Source organism: Argiope bruennichi, chromosome 6, assembly GCF_947563725.1.
Source record: "Argiope bruennichi chromosome 6, qqArgBrue1.1, whole genome shotgun sequence".
Lineage (NCBI taxonomy): Eukaryota > Metazoa > Arthropoda > Arachnida > Araneae > Araneidae > Argiope > Argiope bruennichi.
The window spans coordinates 64,355,826-64,373,768 of NC_079156.1; the positions used below are offsets into that span (position 1 = coordinate 64,355,826).

Here is a 17,943-nt window from a genome sequence, read left to right on the forward strand (position 1 = left end):
TCATTTATTTTCTTTGTGATAGTTCAGTGCAAAGCAAAGCTTCAAAACTAGAACATAATTTGATAGCATAAAACAAATGGTAGTAATGCAGAAAGTTTTTTAAAAAGTGAAGAGTTATTTAAGAAAACACTTCAGGTATTAAAATATCGTCGTGTTTTAAATTTGTTAAATGACATTTTACTTTATCTTCCCACAGATGATAGAAGTCTGATTTATGGGAGAATTGCGGCATTATAATAGGATTGTGTCTGAATTCTATGCCCCAAACATGGCGATAAGTTTGATCAATGCTACCCTTTGAATTTTGAAGCCTTAGGCATAAATACAGAATGGAGTCCTGCCCCCCCCTTTCTCCCCCGAGGCCGTCGTGGCCTGGTGGTAAGGTCTTGGCTTCGGAACCGGAGGGTTTCAAATTCAAGACCCAATTCCATCGAAGAATCATCGTATAAGCGGGTCTGGTGCACGTTAAATCCGTTTGAGGTCAAACGTCCTCCCGCTGGTGTGGTGTGGAAGTTTCGGGGGGGGGGATGCCAGCTCAAGTGTCGTTCTCGTCATCTGACCGCAGTTCAAAATTACGAGATCCGTCCCAAAATAGCCTTAGTGTTGCTTTAAAACGGGACGTTAATATAACTAAACTAAAACCTTACCTTTCCCCCCTTTTTTTTGTCCGTTGGGAATTATTTCTTAATGAGGAAGAAAAAATCGGGATATTAGTGCATTGACATCTATGAATGAATCAGTGTATTTTCTAGTTAGAAAAAATCGCATATTAAACTTATTTTATTAAAAGATCATCCAGAAGTTAGCATTTTTACTGGACATCGTGTGACCATTGTTCCTTAATCTCTTGTATGCGACTAATAGTACCTGAGAATCGAATTTGTGTTTTTGATGCGCTTCTAGCAACCGATTAAAACCAGAATTTGATATAGAATTACAATTATAGTTTTAAAAAAAATCACATATAAAATTTTAAATATTTAAATCACCGCATTTGCATTGTTGTGAAGTACAGACCGATAGACAGTCAAACTCTTGACGGATTTGGTTCCAAATTTAATAGATATTCATATTTGAGATGTTAAATCTGTATATCACGCATAGCCTATTTTTTAATAATTTTATATATGTTGATTTCTTCGTTTTATAGTTATAATGTTATAACTGCATTGACATACTTCCTCACAATGGATTTTGCTCAAAATTTGTTAGAAATCTGCAAAAGTATACGGCCGTATTCGAAACAATGGAGTTATATCTAAATGATTAATCTGAAATTTAATATAATCAATATTCCCGCCGAACTAGCTACTCGCCAGTGGCGACTGTTGTATTATAATTAAAAGTAATCATTTTGAATATCTATGAAAATATGAGTATTTTCCAGCAAACAGTTTTTGACTGAGCATATGCAGAACATAGCCTATATTTTAATAATTTCAAAGTCAGAGATTTAGAGTAATGTATATAGAATTTCTTTCCCATGGTGTTTTGTGCATTTTTGTAAAGCAGAAACAGCTATACATTACCCAATAAATTAAACAATGGCGCTTTGAAATAAATCTGTCAGTTCTAGAATGCAATTAAGAGTAAGCTCCCTCATTAATTTATTATTAATATTATCAATTGATCAATGAAAAACCCTAATTAAATTATTAAATATATCCCAACCTACTTCGTGGGAAATTCGCTTGTTAAAACAAAGAAACTCATGTCTGTTTCTCCTAATTAAAATAATAATATCAGCGGAAAATAATGAATTATGTGCGAATTTTTTTCTCCGGTATAATTTTTTCGACCTTTCAGTTAATATATCTGAAGAAAAATTTTCAAAATATTTCTAGTAAAAAATACAAAAATAACTAGTATTTTAAAAAAAATCAATTCAAAGCTAGTTTCATATTTCTTTTTCATACTAAACATTTTAGATATGTAATATATTTTCGATGATTATTCCATTGAAGCACCTGAGAATATATAGTGCTATTCTAATTTCAAATTTTAATTATATTAGATCTGGTAAATTCTTGAAAGGATTTTTTTTTTTAATTTCTCATAAATCGTTGATGATTCGGGCACTTTCCTATTTTATGAAATAAATCTATTTCTATCGAGTTTTATTTCACTTAAACAAAAAAGGCAAACATAAAAAGGTGTAATATTATTATTTTTAGGAACATAATATATTAATTTCTATTTCAAAAAATTCTAATTTCAATAAAAATTTTTAAAAATCAAAAGCATTCTCAAATGTTGATTAAAATTCAGTTAATCAAAAATAAATAAATAAAACCATTGTATAAATGCACAACAAAGGTACAATCTGGACATAAAAAAACAATTTTGTCTTCTTAAGACGCATGATTCGCGAATACGTTATCTACAAACTGAACATATTGTCATAATATATCCTCCTTTTTAGAAAGCAAATACCACCAGCTCTATGCAGTGGTACAGCGAGGATAATAAATAACGGGTGCATAAATATAAGTTTTTCGCTAATCGCCATCAGTGGTTGTTTTACGTATAAAGGGCGCCGGTATGTGACATCGCCCTATGATATTTCATTTCAACCAGATGGAATGGTCTCCTGAAAACTTTCTCATATACCCTAATAAATGCACTTGAATATTACACGTCATTGGCGAACACTAATTAAGAATTATTAATTAAACTAATTAAGTAATCGAAATTTTTTTGGCGATTAATCGTTAAAGTGCTGTTCTTATTCAAACATTAGGGCACCGAAAATGTATTTTTGACTTCTTTTTCTAACCAATTAAAATCCAAATTGGCAAAGAAATGCACTTTTAGTAACAAGATCACATATCAAATACCAGTTATTTAAATTCTTCTATTTTTGAACTAAATTGTTTATATGCATGGGAAAGTTCTGGCAGAAAGATGGTCTCGCATTTGACACATTTACTTGAAAATTTAATTAGGATCTTCCTTTTATACGTCAAATCTTTTCACTAAATTGCATTTTGTGTTTTGTAATTATCGTGGTTAATTTGGTTGGATTTCCTTCAAAATCTGACAGAATTATATAAATTTGGTCGTTAATTCATATGCCAAATTTTCAAGTTTTTGAGTTATCATATTAACAGACAGACAGGCATAATTCCAAAAACGACATTTTTTGAATTTGGGAATGAGTCCAAAAACCATCAAAATATCGTTTGAATTTTTTTTTTTTTTTTTTTATGATTACAAAATTTTCTCTTTGTATACGAAAAAGTAAAAAAAAAAAAAAAAAAAAAAAAATGATGCGAACATACTAATAGTTTGCTCTCATAAAACTATCGTTTGCTTCCATAAACTGCTTTCGATCTCTACAGCACTGCTTCTCTGTTAACGCAATCTTATGCTTCTTCATGTTATAGATTTACTTTAAATGAATTTCTCTCAATTTCTTCATGCAAATTATTTGAACCATAGATCTTTCAAAAGCTTGATGGAGAAAGTATTTTTGATAATATATCTTTTTCAATAGTTAAAAATACTTATCCTAATCATGCTATTGAATATCCGACGTCTGCAAGTTTAAAAAAAATCTTTGAATCAATTCATATTTGTGTTGCACATTTAAGATCTGTTTCCTGTTTAGCTCAATTTAATCTACTGGACAGATACACAATGTTCAGCTTTTTTTTTTATATATATATATAGATAACGAAAGGGTGACCTCTGTGACTGCAGCTATAAGTTTATATTTTCTTGATTCAAGTCCACATTAGCCGTTTATTGACATGCTGACTTGAGCTTCAAAATACGCCACGATATCGAGTAGAATAAAAATTGAAATAAAAAGAAGTTAGCAATTTTTAAAAGGATAATAGCACGTAAATATTATTGTCATTAGTGGCCTTATTTTTTTCTACAAGTGAATTATGAAATCTCTAATTCATGCACAAAACAAATTTTGGGCATAATTTATCATTTATTATAAAAATATTCCAATAAATTTAACAGTTTGTTATAATTCGTCAAGTCGATTACTGCACGAAGAAAAGAAATTTACCAGGTCAAAATAACAATCGTCAGCACCCAACACTGGAAGACAAATAAGTACAGATATCTTCTTCAGCAGATTTAAAATATGTATCCATGATAATTCAGCTAAAAAGGCAATCTCCCACTACTTCAAAAAAGATGCGATCGGTGAATATTGAAATTCTTCAGCGATTGAAGAAAAGTTCGTATTGATTATTGATTTGTATTAATTTTTTTGGAGGGGGGGGGGGGGTTCTCGTTAGACAGAGATAGTTGCTTATTAGTCAGAAAAGTTTTCAAGGGATTCGGTCAACTAGTTTTATATTAGATACATTTCAAGAAGATGTAATCAGCATCATTTTCTAAATCGTATATTTGATATGAGGATTTAAAACAAACAAAACTGATGTAAAAATGTCAGCGTAATAGTCATATAGGTGAGAATGAGTGAAATGGACCTCCGATTTTTAAATATTTATCAATTTTATATGTTTTAACCGGTATTTAAAGTTTTGTTTTTAATGAGTTATCATCTTTTACAGCTATTTTGTCTAGGTAAAAAGTTCAATCCGTTGCTGTTTTTGAAAGAAAATGAACTTTTGCATTTCTCTGAATATTTGAGTGCAATGGCAACGTCGTGATGTTTTGGAGTTCCGCGATGTGACAAAGTGGTCAATATTTGAGTGCTCTAGTTTTTTTTTTTTTTTTTCAAATGAATGCAGCTTGGTGAGTTGCTGTAACATATTTACAACTTTCTTTTCGTAATAGCACTCAATATTGATAAATTACAATTAAAGCCGCAAAGTGGCCATATTACTCTCGGATATCTTGTATATAATGCCGGACGTTTTTAGGCAAAATATGATATATGAGGATTATTACATCCTTTCCCTTAGCATTATATATAATATCCAGGTATTCTACAGAAGGGCAAATGCTATTTAGGTAAAGTATGAAAAAAATGTGCAGGTATATAAATGACGTGTATTCATCAAAAATATAAATGCTATTCAGAAAAAGATAACGAGAGCCTTTAAATTTTTAAATAAAAATTAACTAGTTGCACAAATAAAATTGCATTTCATTACATTTTTCATGCAGATATTTCGTATTTTGGCACTTACATCTGACGAATCCTTGACCGCTTCCACTGGACTGAGCAATTGCAACTGACCGGAGAGAAATTTCATGTTCAGGAATAATTCAATTCTAAGCAAGTTCTTAGGGCATAAGGTGAACTATGGTCTCGTCTATACTTGCTTTAAAATTCCTTCAGAAATTCTAAATCGGTAGAACCACCCGGAGATGTATTTCATACTTTGCCGGTTTCTCACTTAGGCATTTCATAAAATGCCTAGGAAATGTGTGAAATATGAATCGCTTCATGCATTGCCAGCTAGTTTTAGGCATTATATACAATGCTGGATTTCATATCTTACTGGTTACATGTAGAAACTTACTTTGGTTCTTTCTAACGTATTCAAACATTTCTGATACTCATCCCTCCCCCCTTTCATAATGTACGTCTATGTAATTAGCGCTTCAATATTACTAATAAATGAAAAAGAAAATTTTTACAGTAAATTAAATTAATTATCTCTTCATTATTTTCATTCATCAATTCAGCACTTTAGTTGCTTCGGAGAGAAATTGTGAACCAGATGCGACCGCCTGCCGTGCACTGATTTCCGGAACTTTCTCGATAGTTTAAGGTTCATATTTAAGGATTCACGAATTCAATAAGTTTTATTTAAAGAAATGTGTAACGGTTTTTTTTTTTTGTTTTTTTTTTTGTTTAATGTCAGAGTATCAAAAAGACTTCACTAAATTTGGCTAATATGCCTGGAGGCCTGCAATAAGAATTTAGTCATCATATTTTTTCAAAAATTCAATAAATAAAAAAAAAGCCATAAGAATTGTCATTTAGAGTATTTTTGCCAATTGCACTATTTGCTTGCTTAGATATTAACAAATGGATCATGATTAGAGAGGACACTGTGCATAACTGTCCGAAAGCCATAATAAAAACAACCAAAGGCAAGAGAATTTTAAAAATCAGAACAGCAAAATTTGAAATTATTTTATTCTGATTATAATAACAAAAAGCATGCGTTTTTACACTAAGATGTATACATCAATGAGAAAAATAAAATGATCATTCTGAAATTCATCAAAGCAATTACATGAAGAAAAAAAATAATGCACTGGAAGAGTTATGATAGTCAAAGTATCAAGAGATTTTCCATAATCTCACTGCAATCAGTGTAAATTGCTCATTATAAAGTTCAAAATCTGAAAATAGTTCAGTTATTTTTACATTTAAATCAAAGCTATAGAAATATAGTTCTTTGTATAAAGCAATGGCGCACATGACAAAAAAAAATCTCTGAAAGTTTAAATTTGAAATATTAAAAACATCACAGTTTATTTATTTTTAAAAGACAGAAGTATGTAACTAAAAATAAGAATATTAATTCTCAAACTTTAGGCATGAAATGACAAATGAATTCTAAAATGCTACCATAATTGGCAATTCATTAAAACAATCTTAAAATTTTAAATTACTAGATAAAGTAAATGCTCTTAGGTTTTACCATTCATACAAAATTGAAAACAATTGTTAATGAAATTATTAGAGTCAATAAATATACAGTGGAATCATCATATATCAAAAATCTCTATATATCAAATTTTTTTCTTGAAGAATTCTGAATTTTCAATAGAAAAAACAGTTTCTATATGTGTACCAATAATAAAGAATAATATGTGTGTGTCCATTGGTCAGACTGTTTGATCTAGAGCTACCAAATTTAAAACAAATATAGAAAGGTCAAAATTTGTACTTAGGAATGATCTTTTTTACAATTTTAGTTGAATAATTGGAGTGAAATATTGTTAATGCAATTTGCATAAACTGTTTTTTTGTGAAAATGATGAAAATTTTGATTTTGGCCATTCTTACAATTCATTAGTTTTCAATTTAAATAGGTTTTTTTTTTTTTTTTTTTTTGCATGAATCTTTAAATTTAATATATATAAGTTCCAACCATATGCGTAAAATTTCATTTTTTAGCAAAATCTTCATCAAAACAAAGTAAATAAAATTATATATAACACAGTATTAGTAAAGGAGATACAGACTTGGAAGTACTACCAATCCCATAATGTCAAAATAAAATAGCATTGCGATACAAAAAAATGATGAAATCTGTCATTTTTAGGAATAAAATAAGCAAAGCAAAAATTACATTTACTTATTTTTTATAATAACATTTAAATAAGAGCATCTTATTTCTTTCCATGTAATATTAATGTTTAGGTTTCGTAAAATCAAGTTTTTAATTTCCTAAATATAGATTTTCAACAACGTGCAGAATAAATTTTCTCAATTTTTGTTTTTATTATTTGTTTCAAAAAAATGATTCAATAATTAAATTAAATCTCAGCAAAAATATTTTTTAAATATATAAGATTGTAACCATAGTGATCATTTAATTCCAAGTTAGAAAAATTTATAAATTAAACAAAATAAAAACTATCACAGTCAGCACAGGTAAAAAAATCCTACAATATTTAAATAAACAAAAAAATCCAGTAAATTCTATCTGATCTGGTATCTATAAATCACATATTTTTCACAAAAAGGAAACAAATTATACGTTATAATTCAACTAGAACATTTAATATTCTAAAGCTATATATTCATTCCATAGAGTAAATCAGTTCATTAACTCTATAAATATATCATCATCAATGACTTAAAATAAGCTTACCAATATAAATTAATATAGAAAGACAAGAAACATAAAATAAAGACATTGAAGAAAACATTTTGAAAAGACAAACAAACTACAAACATATCATTGTTGTGCCATGGATTAAATAAATGCCATAATTTAATAAAGAATGCCCCCAAAATAAAAGGACAACGAAGAAAACATTTCTGAAAGACAGTACAATGTATAGATGTATCATTTGCTATAACTATGTATATAATAAATGTCACAATATTAAACTAAAGGGTGCTCCTGAAATTGTATACCCACTTTGAACAGCTGTTATAAAAATAATAACACATTAAGATTTTATTTATATAGGATACACATATATAAAGTAACTAGAAATGTTTGAATCTTTGACCATATTGTCCAAAGAGCTGCCAATAAATGATAATTTATGATATTTCAAATACTGCTAAGCGTATCAATTGAGTTTCTCTCTCTCTCTCTCTCTTTTTTTTCCAAATCTCAAAAAGTTTAGGTATAAAGTATGTTAAAGTATGGCTCATTGTAAGTTTAATGGTATCTCTTCATTCTAGTCATCTATTTATTTCTCGAATACAAGTTCCCAAATTTAATAGTGACGTGGAGGCATTCTTCATTCTAAAACATCTTTTAAACGAACAGTATGTCTATATCGCAAGTTGCTGTACTTTCTGAGAAAAATAAAGCAATTAATCTACACACTAAAAAATTACTCTAGATAATTAATATCTGTAAAATTAACATGATCAAACTTTCAAGAACACCTGTCAAAAACACCTAAAAAAATTAAAAATTAAGATATTAATTAGAATTACGAAATTTCTGATTCTTATCAAGACTAATACTGTGTGTAAATTTGAAATATGAAATCTTAATGATTCATTATAATTTCTAATAGCTATTCAAAGTGTGTATGCAATTTTTGAAAAATTCTGTACAGCTTTTTCATTGACCACATTTTAGCTCTTATAAAATATAAATATATATTAAATCATATATTAAAATTAATTCACTATTTATTGAAAACAAATAATTTTCTTGACATGCTTACACTTTTTGAATAAAAGTAGTTACATTTTTATAATAAATATACAATTATTATTGATTTTCTTTCTATTAAATAAAAATTACATTCACTTCAGATTCTTAAGAATTTCAGAAAAAGAGAATCTGAATAGTTATAAATTCAATGAACATATACAAAGATATATGTAAAAAAAAGCAGAGACTACATTGATACACATATTTTAAAAAGGCAAATTACATTCAAAATAAATACAATTTATGGAAATAAATAAAGCAAAATATCGAAACAAAATTATAAAATAGTTAGGAAAGACAGATCTCATAAATGTAAAATAAAATACAAAAAAGATTTTGCACAAAATAATACATTTGAGATTCTAAAGAAGAATGTTTTATGGCAAAATATTAAAAAAAATCATGACTTTCATTCTAAGAGTCATTTTTAAAGATAGTATTGTTCACCTTATTTAAGATAGGGGAGAAATCACAGTATTATTGTGAATGTAACAAAAGAATTGTCTTGATCTTGATTTATTTCTCAACCAAATGAAGAATCCATAAAACTAATTTTATCCCTTCAACTAGGAGTTTTTCTAATATCTAATTAGATGACATCTTCTGATTTGGAAGTATTTTGCTGCATTGATTACACTAAAACTTTGCATAATTTCATAGATTATCTGCTATTTTGGAAATAATGTGTATAAATTATTTATTTTATTTACAATTTTAAAAGATTAATAATTCATTGCATAATTATACTATAGATGGAAAGTTAAATAAAATAATTATAATATACAGAAGAAAGAGCAATATCTGTTCAGGGATTTTACATTAAATATTAGAGTATGCACATGAAGAATGAATAGAAAACTCCATACAGTTTCAATTACTGGAACTAATTGATATAAACATTTTATTCAAAAACACACCGATGCGATATAAAATAGGAAAAAATTAAATTTTATACGACTGCACTTCATTTTCATTTTGTTATGCAATCAAAGGAAAAATTCTTCTGCTTTAAAGTAGTTTTTAGTTACCTATTTATTAGAAGGTATCTAATTACAACTATATAATTAACAATATTATTCTTCAAACAAAACAGTTAAAAATATGAAATAATGCATGCAAATTAAGCAACAAAAAAAAAATTAAATTAGTTATTGAATTGTTTGCAAAATATTGATATTCAATTGGTCGTTGAAAAATGTTTTTTAAAAAGGTATTTAAATATCTTGCTGATAATGGCAAGTTCAGCCATTTGCAATTTTCTAGAATTTTCTTTAAGGCTGTATAAATCTTTTATTTAACCATTAAATAATTAGTTTATGTAAGTTTGAAATTCATTATTTCTTTTTTGAATATGCTCATAAATTATCAAAGTATTACATTTCAATTTTTTTAAGAAACAAAGATCAGATAACCAAGGCTCTATTTTGGAACTAATTATTATATAGGATTATTTCAATTTTATGTGGAGTACAACCAATTTAACAAACCTTTTATAAGTTAAAGAAAATTTTTTTCTCTTTGTAAGATAAACAATGTGCTAATTTCATTTTTTTAAATTGAAGTTGCCGTAAAAAGACTTTCTCCTAACTAAAAGTGTTTAAAAAAGTTTTTAATAAGGATTTTCTAGACTATCTTTTACGACAAAAATGAGATTAAAATAAAATAATAAATTAACAGAAAGAAGAAGAATGTACCATATAATTTTAAAATTACAAACCATTAAAAAAGCACAAGGCCAACAATTTTTTTCCCCCTGACAATTATTTTTCAAAATAGGATTTTAAAATATAAAAAGAAAATATGGCAAATTAAATTTTTAATGGACACAAAAAAGTAATATCTCTATCTCATCTAAGACCTCCAGGAAATAAATTGCCCAACTAGAATTATACATTAACTTGAAAACACTCACTTAATATCAATGTTTTCTTGATTTGATACCAAGTAATAAAAAAAAAAAGTCAACAGATCTTCAATAAATATATTGAAAATTTTAACAGTTTCAACTTATGAATAAGTAAACACAGACAAATAAAATTCAACAACACACTATGTTTGATGCTTTTCAATTAAGATATAAAATGAAATGATGAATGAAACTATACATTTTTATCAATAAACAGACTAGTTATTCTTCTGAATTGTCTACAGGAGAAAAACTACCATCTAATAAGATTAAACTATATACATGTCATTCATAGAGGACTCTTAAGTATCAGAAAAAAGCTTATGGAGTGACAGAAGTCAAGCGATGAAAAAAAAATTAATGATTGAGAGAGCTCAACTATATTTTTTTTATATATATATATTAGATATGTCATGATCACTTATTTTTTTTCTCTCAAATACATAGTTTTCAAAAAAAAAAAAAAAAAGTACAAATTTGCATTCTGATCTGTTGATATCATTGAGATTTAAATATGAATATCAAAAGGTTAAAGATATTAAGTCAAATAATGCACATAATTCAATAAAAACAAGTAAAATGCAACTGATTCATAATCTATTTAAGTAAATGAATTCATGTAAGTAACAACATTTGTAAGTTATATAGTTATTTGTTCAGTGCATAAGAAAAAAATGCAGAAAAAATGCAAAACTTAGTAAAATAATAAGTACAAAGTATCTGGCAAGTGATTTTTTTAGAAATATGTGTAATAAATATTATGATTAGCAATTATAAATAACTAGTAACAAAAAAAGTGCTCTCTAAATGCTAACTATATAAACAAATAACAAATGGTATGTAAAAAATAGATTTCACTAGTAAAAATTTTTAAACATCAGATTAATACTTTTAGAAGATATTAGGTGGTTTCATAAAAAGGTGGAGATCATTAAAGATCAGGCACAGAATCACAGATTTGAAAGAAAAATGCAACTAAGAAGCCAAGCAATATAATTCTGCTACACTCAGGTTAAGAATAGATTGTTATCACTTCTCTTCCTCCTCCTCTGACCATCAGTACTCGTTCCAAGCCTTCTGTTAAAACTTCCAGGAATTCCATATCTTTTAAAAATTAAGGTACAAAGCTTGTTTTTTTCCTTTAGTCATTTACTTTCAAAATCAAATTTCTCAAAAAGTTCAATAAAAGTAAAGCATTACATGATCATGATTTTTAAACAGGTCTCAAAATCCACTTAATGGATAATCTGTTCATATTTATCATCACAGCTAGAAAAACATGGAACATATTCCAAATAAGTGTTCTATGTCCGTATTTTTAAAATCACTATTTAGATACAGCAACTGTAAACATATCCAAATTCTTTTGCAATGAATTAATATTGTAATTTATATGAAAAATTATAGATTAATTTAAATAAACTACATAGCATTATAAATCAAAAAATTATATGGGATAATTAATTGAGACAAATTCAACGTTGTTCAATAAAAGATGATTAAGAAAGCCACATCTTATTTTTTTCTTAAAGAACAACAGCAAATGTATATTTTATAATTTTTAATAAATTACATATTTTCATCACTATTCTCAATTGTGCTTAATTCTGGCTCTGGAATAGAATCAAACATTCACATACAATTCTTTTTGCACTAATAACTTGGATACAATTACCTATATCCTAAAATAAAAAAAAAATCAATAGATTACAGATTTTTATTTTCTATCTTGCTTCAAAAACAAAAGCATCTATTTTAAAAACTCAAAGAATTTCAAACAATCCATGTAAACAAGAAAAAGTGCTCTCATTGGATTTTCACTGCTTCTTAAATACTTAATTACTGCTATATTAATATTGTTTTAATTTTAAAAAAATTATTTACAGTCTTGATTATTCCTTCTGAGTTTTAGGAAATGAGGTATCAGATCCAATTCTGCCATTCACCTCACTTTAATATTATTATTTTCGCCTTTATCATTTCACTGCTATAAAACTCAATAATCATAGTTTATACAAGTTTCATTTTTATCTGAATTGAATAGTTGATTCTATTCTTCAGAAGAAAAGCAATACTAAAAACTGCTGCCTATTTAAATGGATGAATGAACTGCTATAATTTACCATCAATTTCTATCTAAATTTCATGATATGCCTTAAAATAAGATGATCTTACATAAATAATAATCAGGCTGTTTCTAAAATTAGAGAAATATTAATGACAACAATATCAGCACAATCCAATGTAACATTTATATATTTAGATGAAAAATTAAAAACTTGATCAACCTTATCTGTAGAATATATAAGATTATAAGATAAGCAACAAAAATATTAACTTTAGATTACTCTACTTACATATAGAGAATCTATACTAAAAAAATGATGAAAAGGATACAATTAGCTTTGATTGAAGATGCTTTTGGCAAGCCTGGAAGATTTAAAATGACTAACTGGGCATTGTGGGATCGTGCAACAATCACTTCATTCAATTTGACAGCAGTATGCATTCTACGTACATTTGCTTCATCTCTAAAACAGGACACAAAGATTTTAAAAATTCACATAAGCTGAAACAATTCTGATAAAATATATTAGACACCGAAATTGTGGAGCTCTTATGGGAAAAAAATTTTTACAATATTTGATTACATATTATACCACTCTCTTTTAAATTTCAAACATCAGATGTGGCATTACAACTTCTCCTAAAGATTTAAACATGTTGCTTTTATATTATGAAACTGCTACAATGTCTGCATAAAAATTACATCTTAATTGGATTTTAATGCTGAATTGCTTCTGATTGAGAAATTCTTTACTTAGTCTCTGAAATTTTAAAATTAATTAAAGCCCGTTTTCTTATTTCTTTCTGACATTTATAATTACCTTAAAGTTCAATTTTATGAAGAAAAAAATTTAGAATATGGCATGTTTTTTAATCCAGTTGAAGTATGCGTCTATAACCATGAAAATGATAATGAATGAAAATTATCAGTTTAGGTTTAAGTGTATCACTAAACCTTATCTATTAATTAAGGTATATTTTGAGGCATTTCTATTCCCATTAATATGGATGGATGAATAATGGGTAATAATGGATGAGTTCCATAATTTTAATATAACACATGCAAGAAAACAATTATTTGGTAATAATTGATTATTAAGCATTCACCAAAACATATATTTATCTGATTTTTTTTTTCTTTTTTCAAGGACCTCAAATGTTGTACATTTGTATGAAGTATACCTATTTTTCTGGGTATTTGTCAAATTGACAGGTTCATTATATTTGCAGGTTTTTTTTTTTTTTTTGGTCCCAAAAAGCACTATAATATTTTCATATACTTGATAATTATAAAGATTTAGAGTTCTTATTGTACATAATCTATAAAATATGCAACTACATACCTACATCCAATCACAAATAGTTGGCTACATTTAGAAAGTTACATTTTAGAAATGCAATGACTCTTAACACTTTAAATAATTCTACAAAATGGGAAGATAATTCAGTCATGGATATACACAAGATTTGATTTCATATAAGGACTGAAAATTTAAGGGTTAATAATCTGAAGAATGCCATTTAACATGATTCAGCTGATTATAGAATAGTTTTGATGCATTTGAAATCAGCTATTGAGAATAAAAGTTTCCACAATATTTTAAGTCATCTTGATTTTATAGAATCCCTCCACAGATGCCAGTTATATCCTGGAACAGGATTGGTTGGCTGTTATCAATGTTTTATGATTGCTATTAAAATAATTGATTTTTTCTAATTAATTTAACACAATTAATAATTGTGTTAAAATACATTTAAAAATACAAGAAGTTGATATTTCACTATATTATGCAAAATAATAAAAATAATTCATAAATGTAGTGAAAAAAAACTATATTTATGAGAATAGAACAAACGAGATGGTTCAAATTTACAAGCACAGAAATCTTACATTTTGTTAAAAGCAAATGCAGTGATTTAATTGTTGCAAAACTACTTTGGCAAAGTCAGAAAAAGTGCACAATACTAAATGACAAAATAATTCAGATTGTGCTTCGATAACAATAAAAAAGTATTATATAAAAAGAAATTAAACTATACAGAGTGATAAAAGACTGAACAAGTTTTAAGTTCTAAAATTTGATGAAAAAACTATTGTTACTGCTTAAAAGAGGTAAATGTCAATCTGTATGTCGGTTTTGCTGAGAAATAATGAGTCAGAATTATTTGGAGAATTACACACAAAATCTTCTTGTGGTGGTGGTAGTAGTGTCATTTTAATGTTATTTTGTCTCTACTAAGAATGTTCATGCAGTCAATGAACAAGGCAGGTACAAAGCTACTAAAAAGCAGCAAAAAGCAGAAACTAAATTCTAAAATTCTTTTAGTTAAAGCTAACAATATAATGAAATCACACACAAGAGACCCAATTGAAACTAAACAAAAATTACACTTCTGATGAATAAGCTTTTTGCTGAAAGCATATGGTGTTGAATATAGAGAAATAAAAATTTCTAATCTTAAATATAATTTTAGCACAATCACTCACGGTTTGATAGTCAAAAGCTTGTCAAAGCTTTCATTCTGATTTCCTTCACCACTAGCATTACTATCATCCAAATTGGGAGGATTTTCTTGATTACTGTCATCAGCAACATCGATTAGTTCAATGTCCTTAATCTCCTCTGTAACTTCATTAAACCGAACCCTTGATCCAACTCGACTGGCTTGATGGTGGTGATGATCAACAATATTCTGAACCTATAAATGGCAATTCTTATAAATTTTCATCTTATTTTTGGATTTACATTTATTTTTATGCCAAATTTCCAAAAAAGAAGATTGCAAAAATTAGAAAATAATGAAATAATAAACTTACTCAAGATACTGAATATTTTCATATATAAATACATTCTAATCATATAAATATTTTGATATTCATTTAAAAGCAGATGAAACTGCCGTAAACCATATATTATATGTTCTTTATATATATATATATATATATATATATATATATATATATATATATATATATATATATATATTCCATATGTTCTTATTTCTATAAATATAATGGATTGGTTTCAGACACATAATAAGATGAATACAATATACTCCTCCACTCCCACACCTGTCTAAGAAATCAATATATATTTCAAACTCGTAAATAATTTTCATCAAGCATATATTACCCATTAGTCATATTCTAAAGTCAAAGAATCCCATTTTTTGTTCTTATTTCTATAAATATAATGGATTGGTTTCAGACACATAATAAGATGAATACAATATACTCCTCCACTCCCACACCTGTCTAAGAAATCAATATATATTTCAAACTCGTAAATAATTTTCATCAAGCATATATTACCCATTAGTCATATTCTAAAGTCAAAGAATCCCATTTTTTGTTCTTATTTCTATAAATATAATGGATTGGTTTCAGACACATAATAAGATGAATACAATATACTCCTCCACTCCCACACCTGTCTAAGAAATCAATATATATTTCAAACTCGTAAATAATTTTCATCAAGCATATATTACCCATTAGTCATATTCTAAAGTCAAAGAATCCCATTTTTTGTTCTTATTTCTATAAATATAATGGATTGGTTTCAGACACATAATAAGATGAATACAATATACTCCTCCACTCCCACACCTGTCTAAGAAATCAATATATATTTCAAACTCGTAAATAATTTTCATCAAGCATATATTACCCATTAGTCATATTCTAAAGTCAAAGAATCCCATTTTTTGTTCTTATTTCTATAAATATAATGGATTGGTTTCAGACACATAATAAGATGAATACAATATACTCCTCCACTCCCACACCTGTCTAAGAAATCAATATATATTTCAAACTCGTAAATAATTTTCATCAAGCATATATTACCCATTAGTCATATTCTAAAGTCAAAGAATCCCATTTTTTGTTCTTATTTCTATAAATATAATGGATTGGTTTCAGACACATAATAAGATGAATACAATATACTCCTCCACTCCCACGCCTGTCTAAGAAATCAATATATATTTCAAACTCGTAAATAATTTTCATCAAGCATATATTACCCATTAGTCATATTCTAAAGTCAAAGAATCCCATTTTTTGTTCTTATTTCTATAAATATAATGGATTGGTTTCAGACACATAATAAGATGAATACAATATACTCCTCCACTCCCACACCTGTCTAAGAAATCAATATATATTTCAAACTCGTAAATAATTTTCATCAAGCATATATTACCGATTAGTCATATTCTAAAGTCAAAGAATCCCATTTTTTGTTCTTATTTCTATAAATATAATGGATTGGTTTCAGACACATAATAAGATGAATACAATATACTCCTCCACTCCCACACCTGTCTAAGAAATCAATATATATTTCAAACTCGTAAATAATTTTCATCAAGCATATATTACCCATTAGTCATATTCTAAAGTCAAAGAATCCCATTTTTTGTTGTTATTGTCTAGATTTGTTTTAAATGTAATGATAGGAATCGGATAGTAATTTCTATTTTTGACATTTACTGTATTTAAAATTGTTTATTAAATTGTATTTCTATTGATATCTCTCATCAAGCTTTTCTTTCTTTCAGTGATTTTTTATAAATTTCTTTGATTCATACTAATTACATTTTTTGTTTACTTATTACATTTTTTTTTACTTAATTGTTAATAAAAAAATTAATGGTTTATACTATTTCTTAATCTGTTATACTATTTCTTAATTTAAATAGTATAAACAGATTAAATTCCTGAAGGAAAAAATATATTTCTTGTTAACATTTTTTGTCATTTAAAAAAAAAAATAAGTTCATAATAAACAAAACAAAAAAAAGTGAAACAATGATAAATCTAATCTTACATCAGTAAAAGAAGAACCATGGCAAGATAACTTCAACTGTTTCAGGATCTCGGTTCTTTGCTCCATTAAAAGTGTTCTTTCATATGTATATGCAGATATGTCACTATCCATCTGTACAAAAATGAGTACGACTTATTAGCAAATAAAGCTTGAGGTACAAAACTTATTAAGAATTCACTTCTGAAGACATATTTATTACATTTTGTTGAATATATAATACAAATTAAAGGTGCAAATTTTTCAACAAAACTTAGCCATTAATATGATGAGAATCAATAATTAAAACATTCAGTAAATTTTGATTTTGATAATTTCTTCACAGAAATCATTTGTT

The 17,943-nt window shown here is 26.9% G+C and overlaps 1 protein-coding gene across 3 annotated transcripts in view; it reads right to left on the reverse strand.

The window, feature by feature from the left end:
* Positions 1-11,363: 11,363 nt before the first annotated feature.
* Positions 11,364-17,943, reverse strand: part of LOC129971669 (solute carrier family 12 member 4-like) — a 36,538-nt gene continuing 29,958 nt past the window's right edge. Inside the window, exons 23-26 of one of the 3 annotated variants that reach the window (XM_056085638.1) lie at positions 17,610-17,720; positions 15,263-15,474; positions 13,105-13,238; positions 11,364-11,811 (exon numbers count right to left, since the gene is read on the reverse strand). In XM_056085638.1, coding sequence (XP_055941613.1) covers positions 11,720-11,811; positions 13,105-13,238; positions 15,263-15,474; positions 17,610-17,720 — 549 coding nt within the window. In that variant the 3' untranslated portion in view covers positions 11,364-11,719. Of the gene's footprint in view, positions 11,812-13,104; positions 13,239-15,262; positions 15,475-17,607; positions 17,721-17,943 lie in introns of those variants that run through there. The other 2 variants (XM_056085639.1, XM_056085640.1) reach the window with 2 other exon arrangements.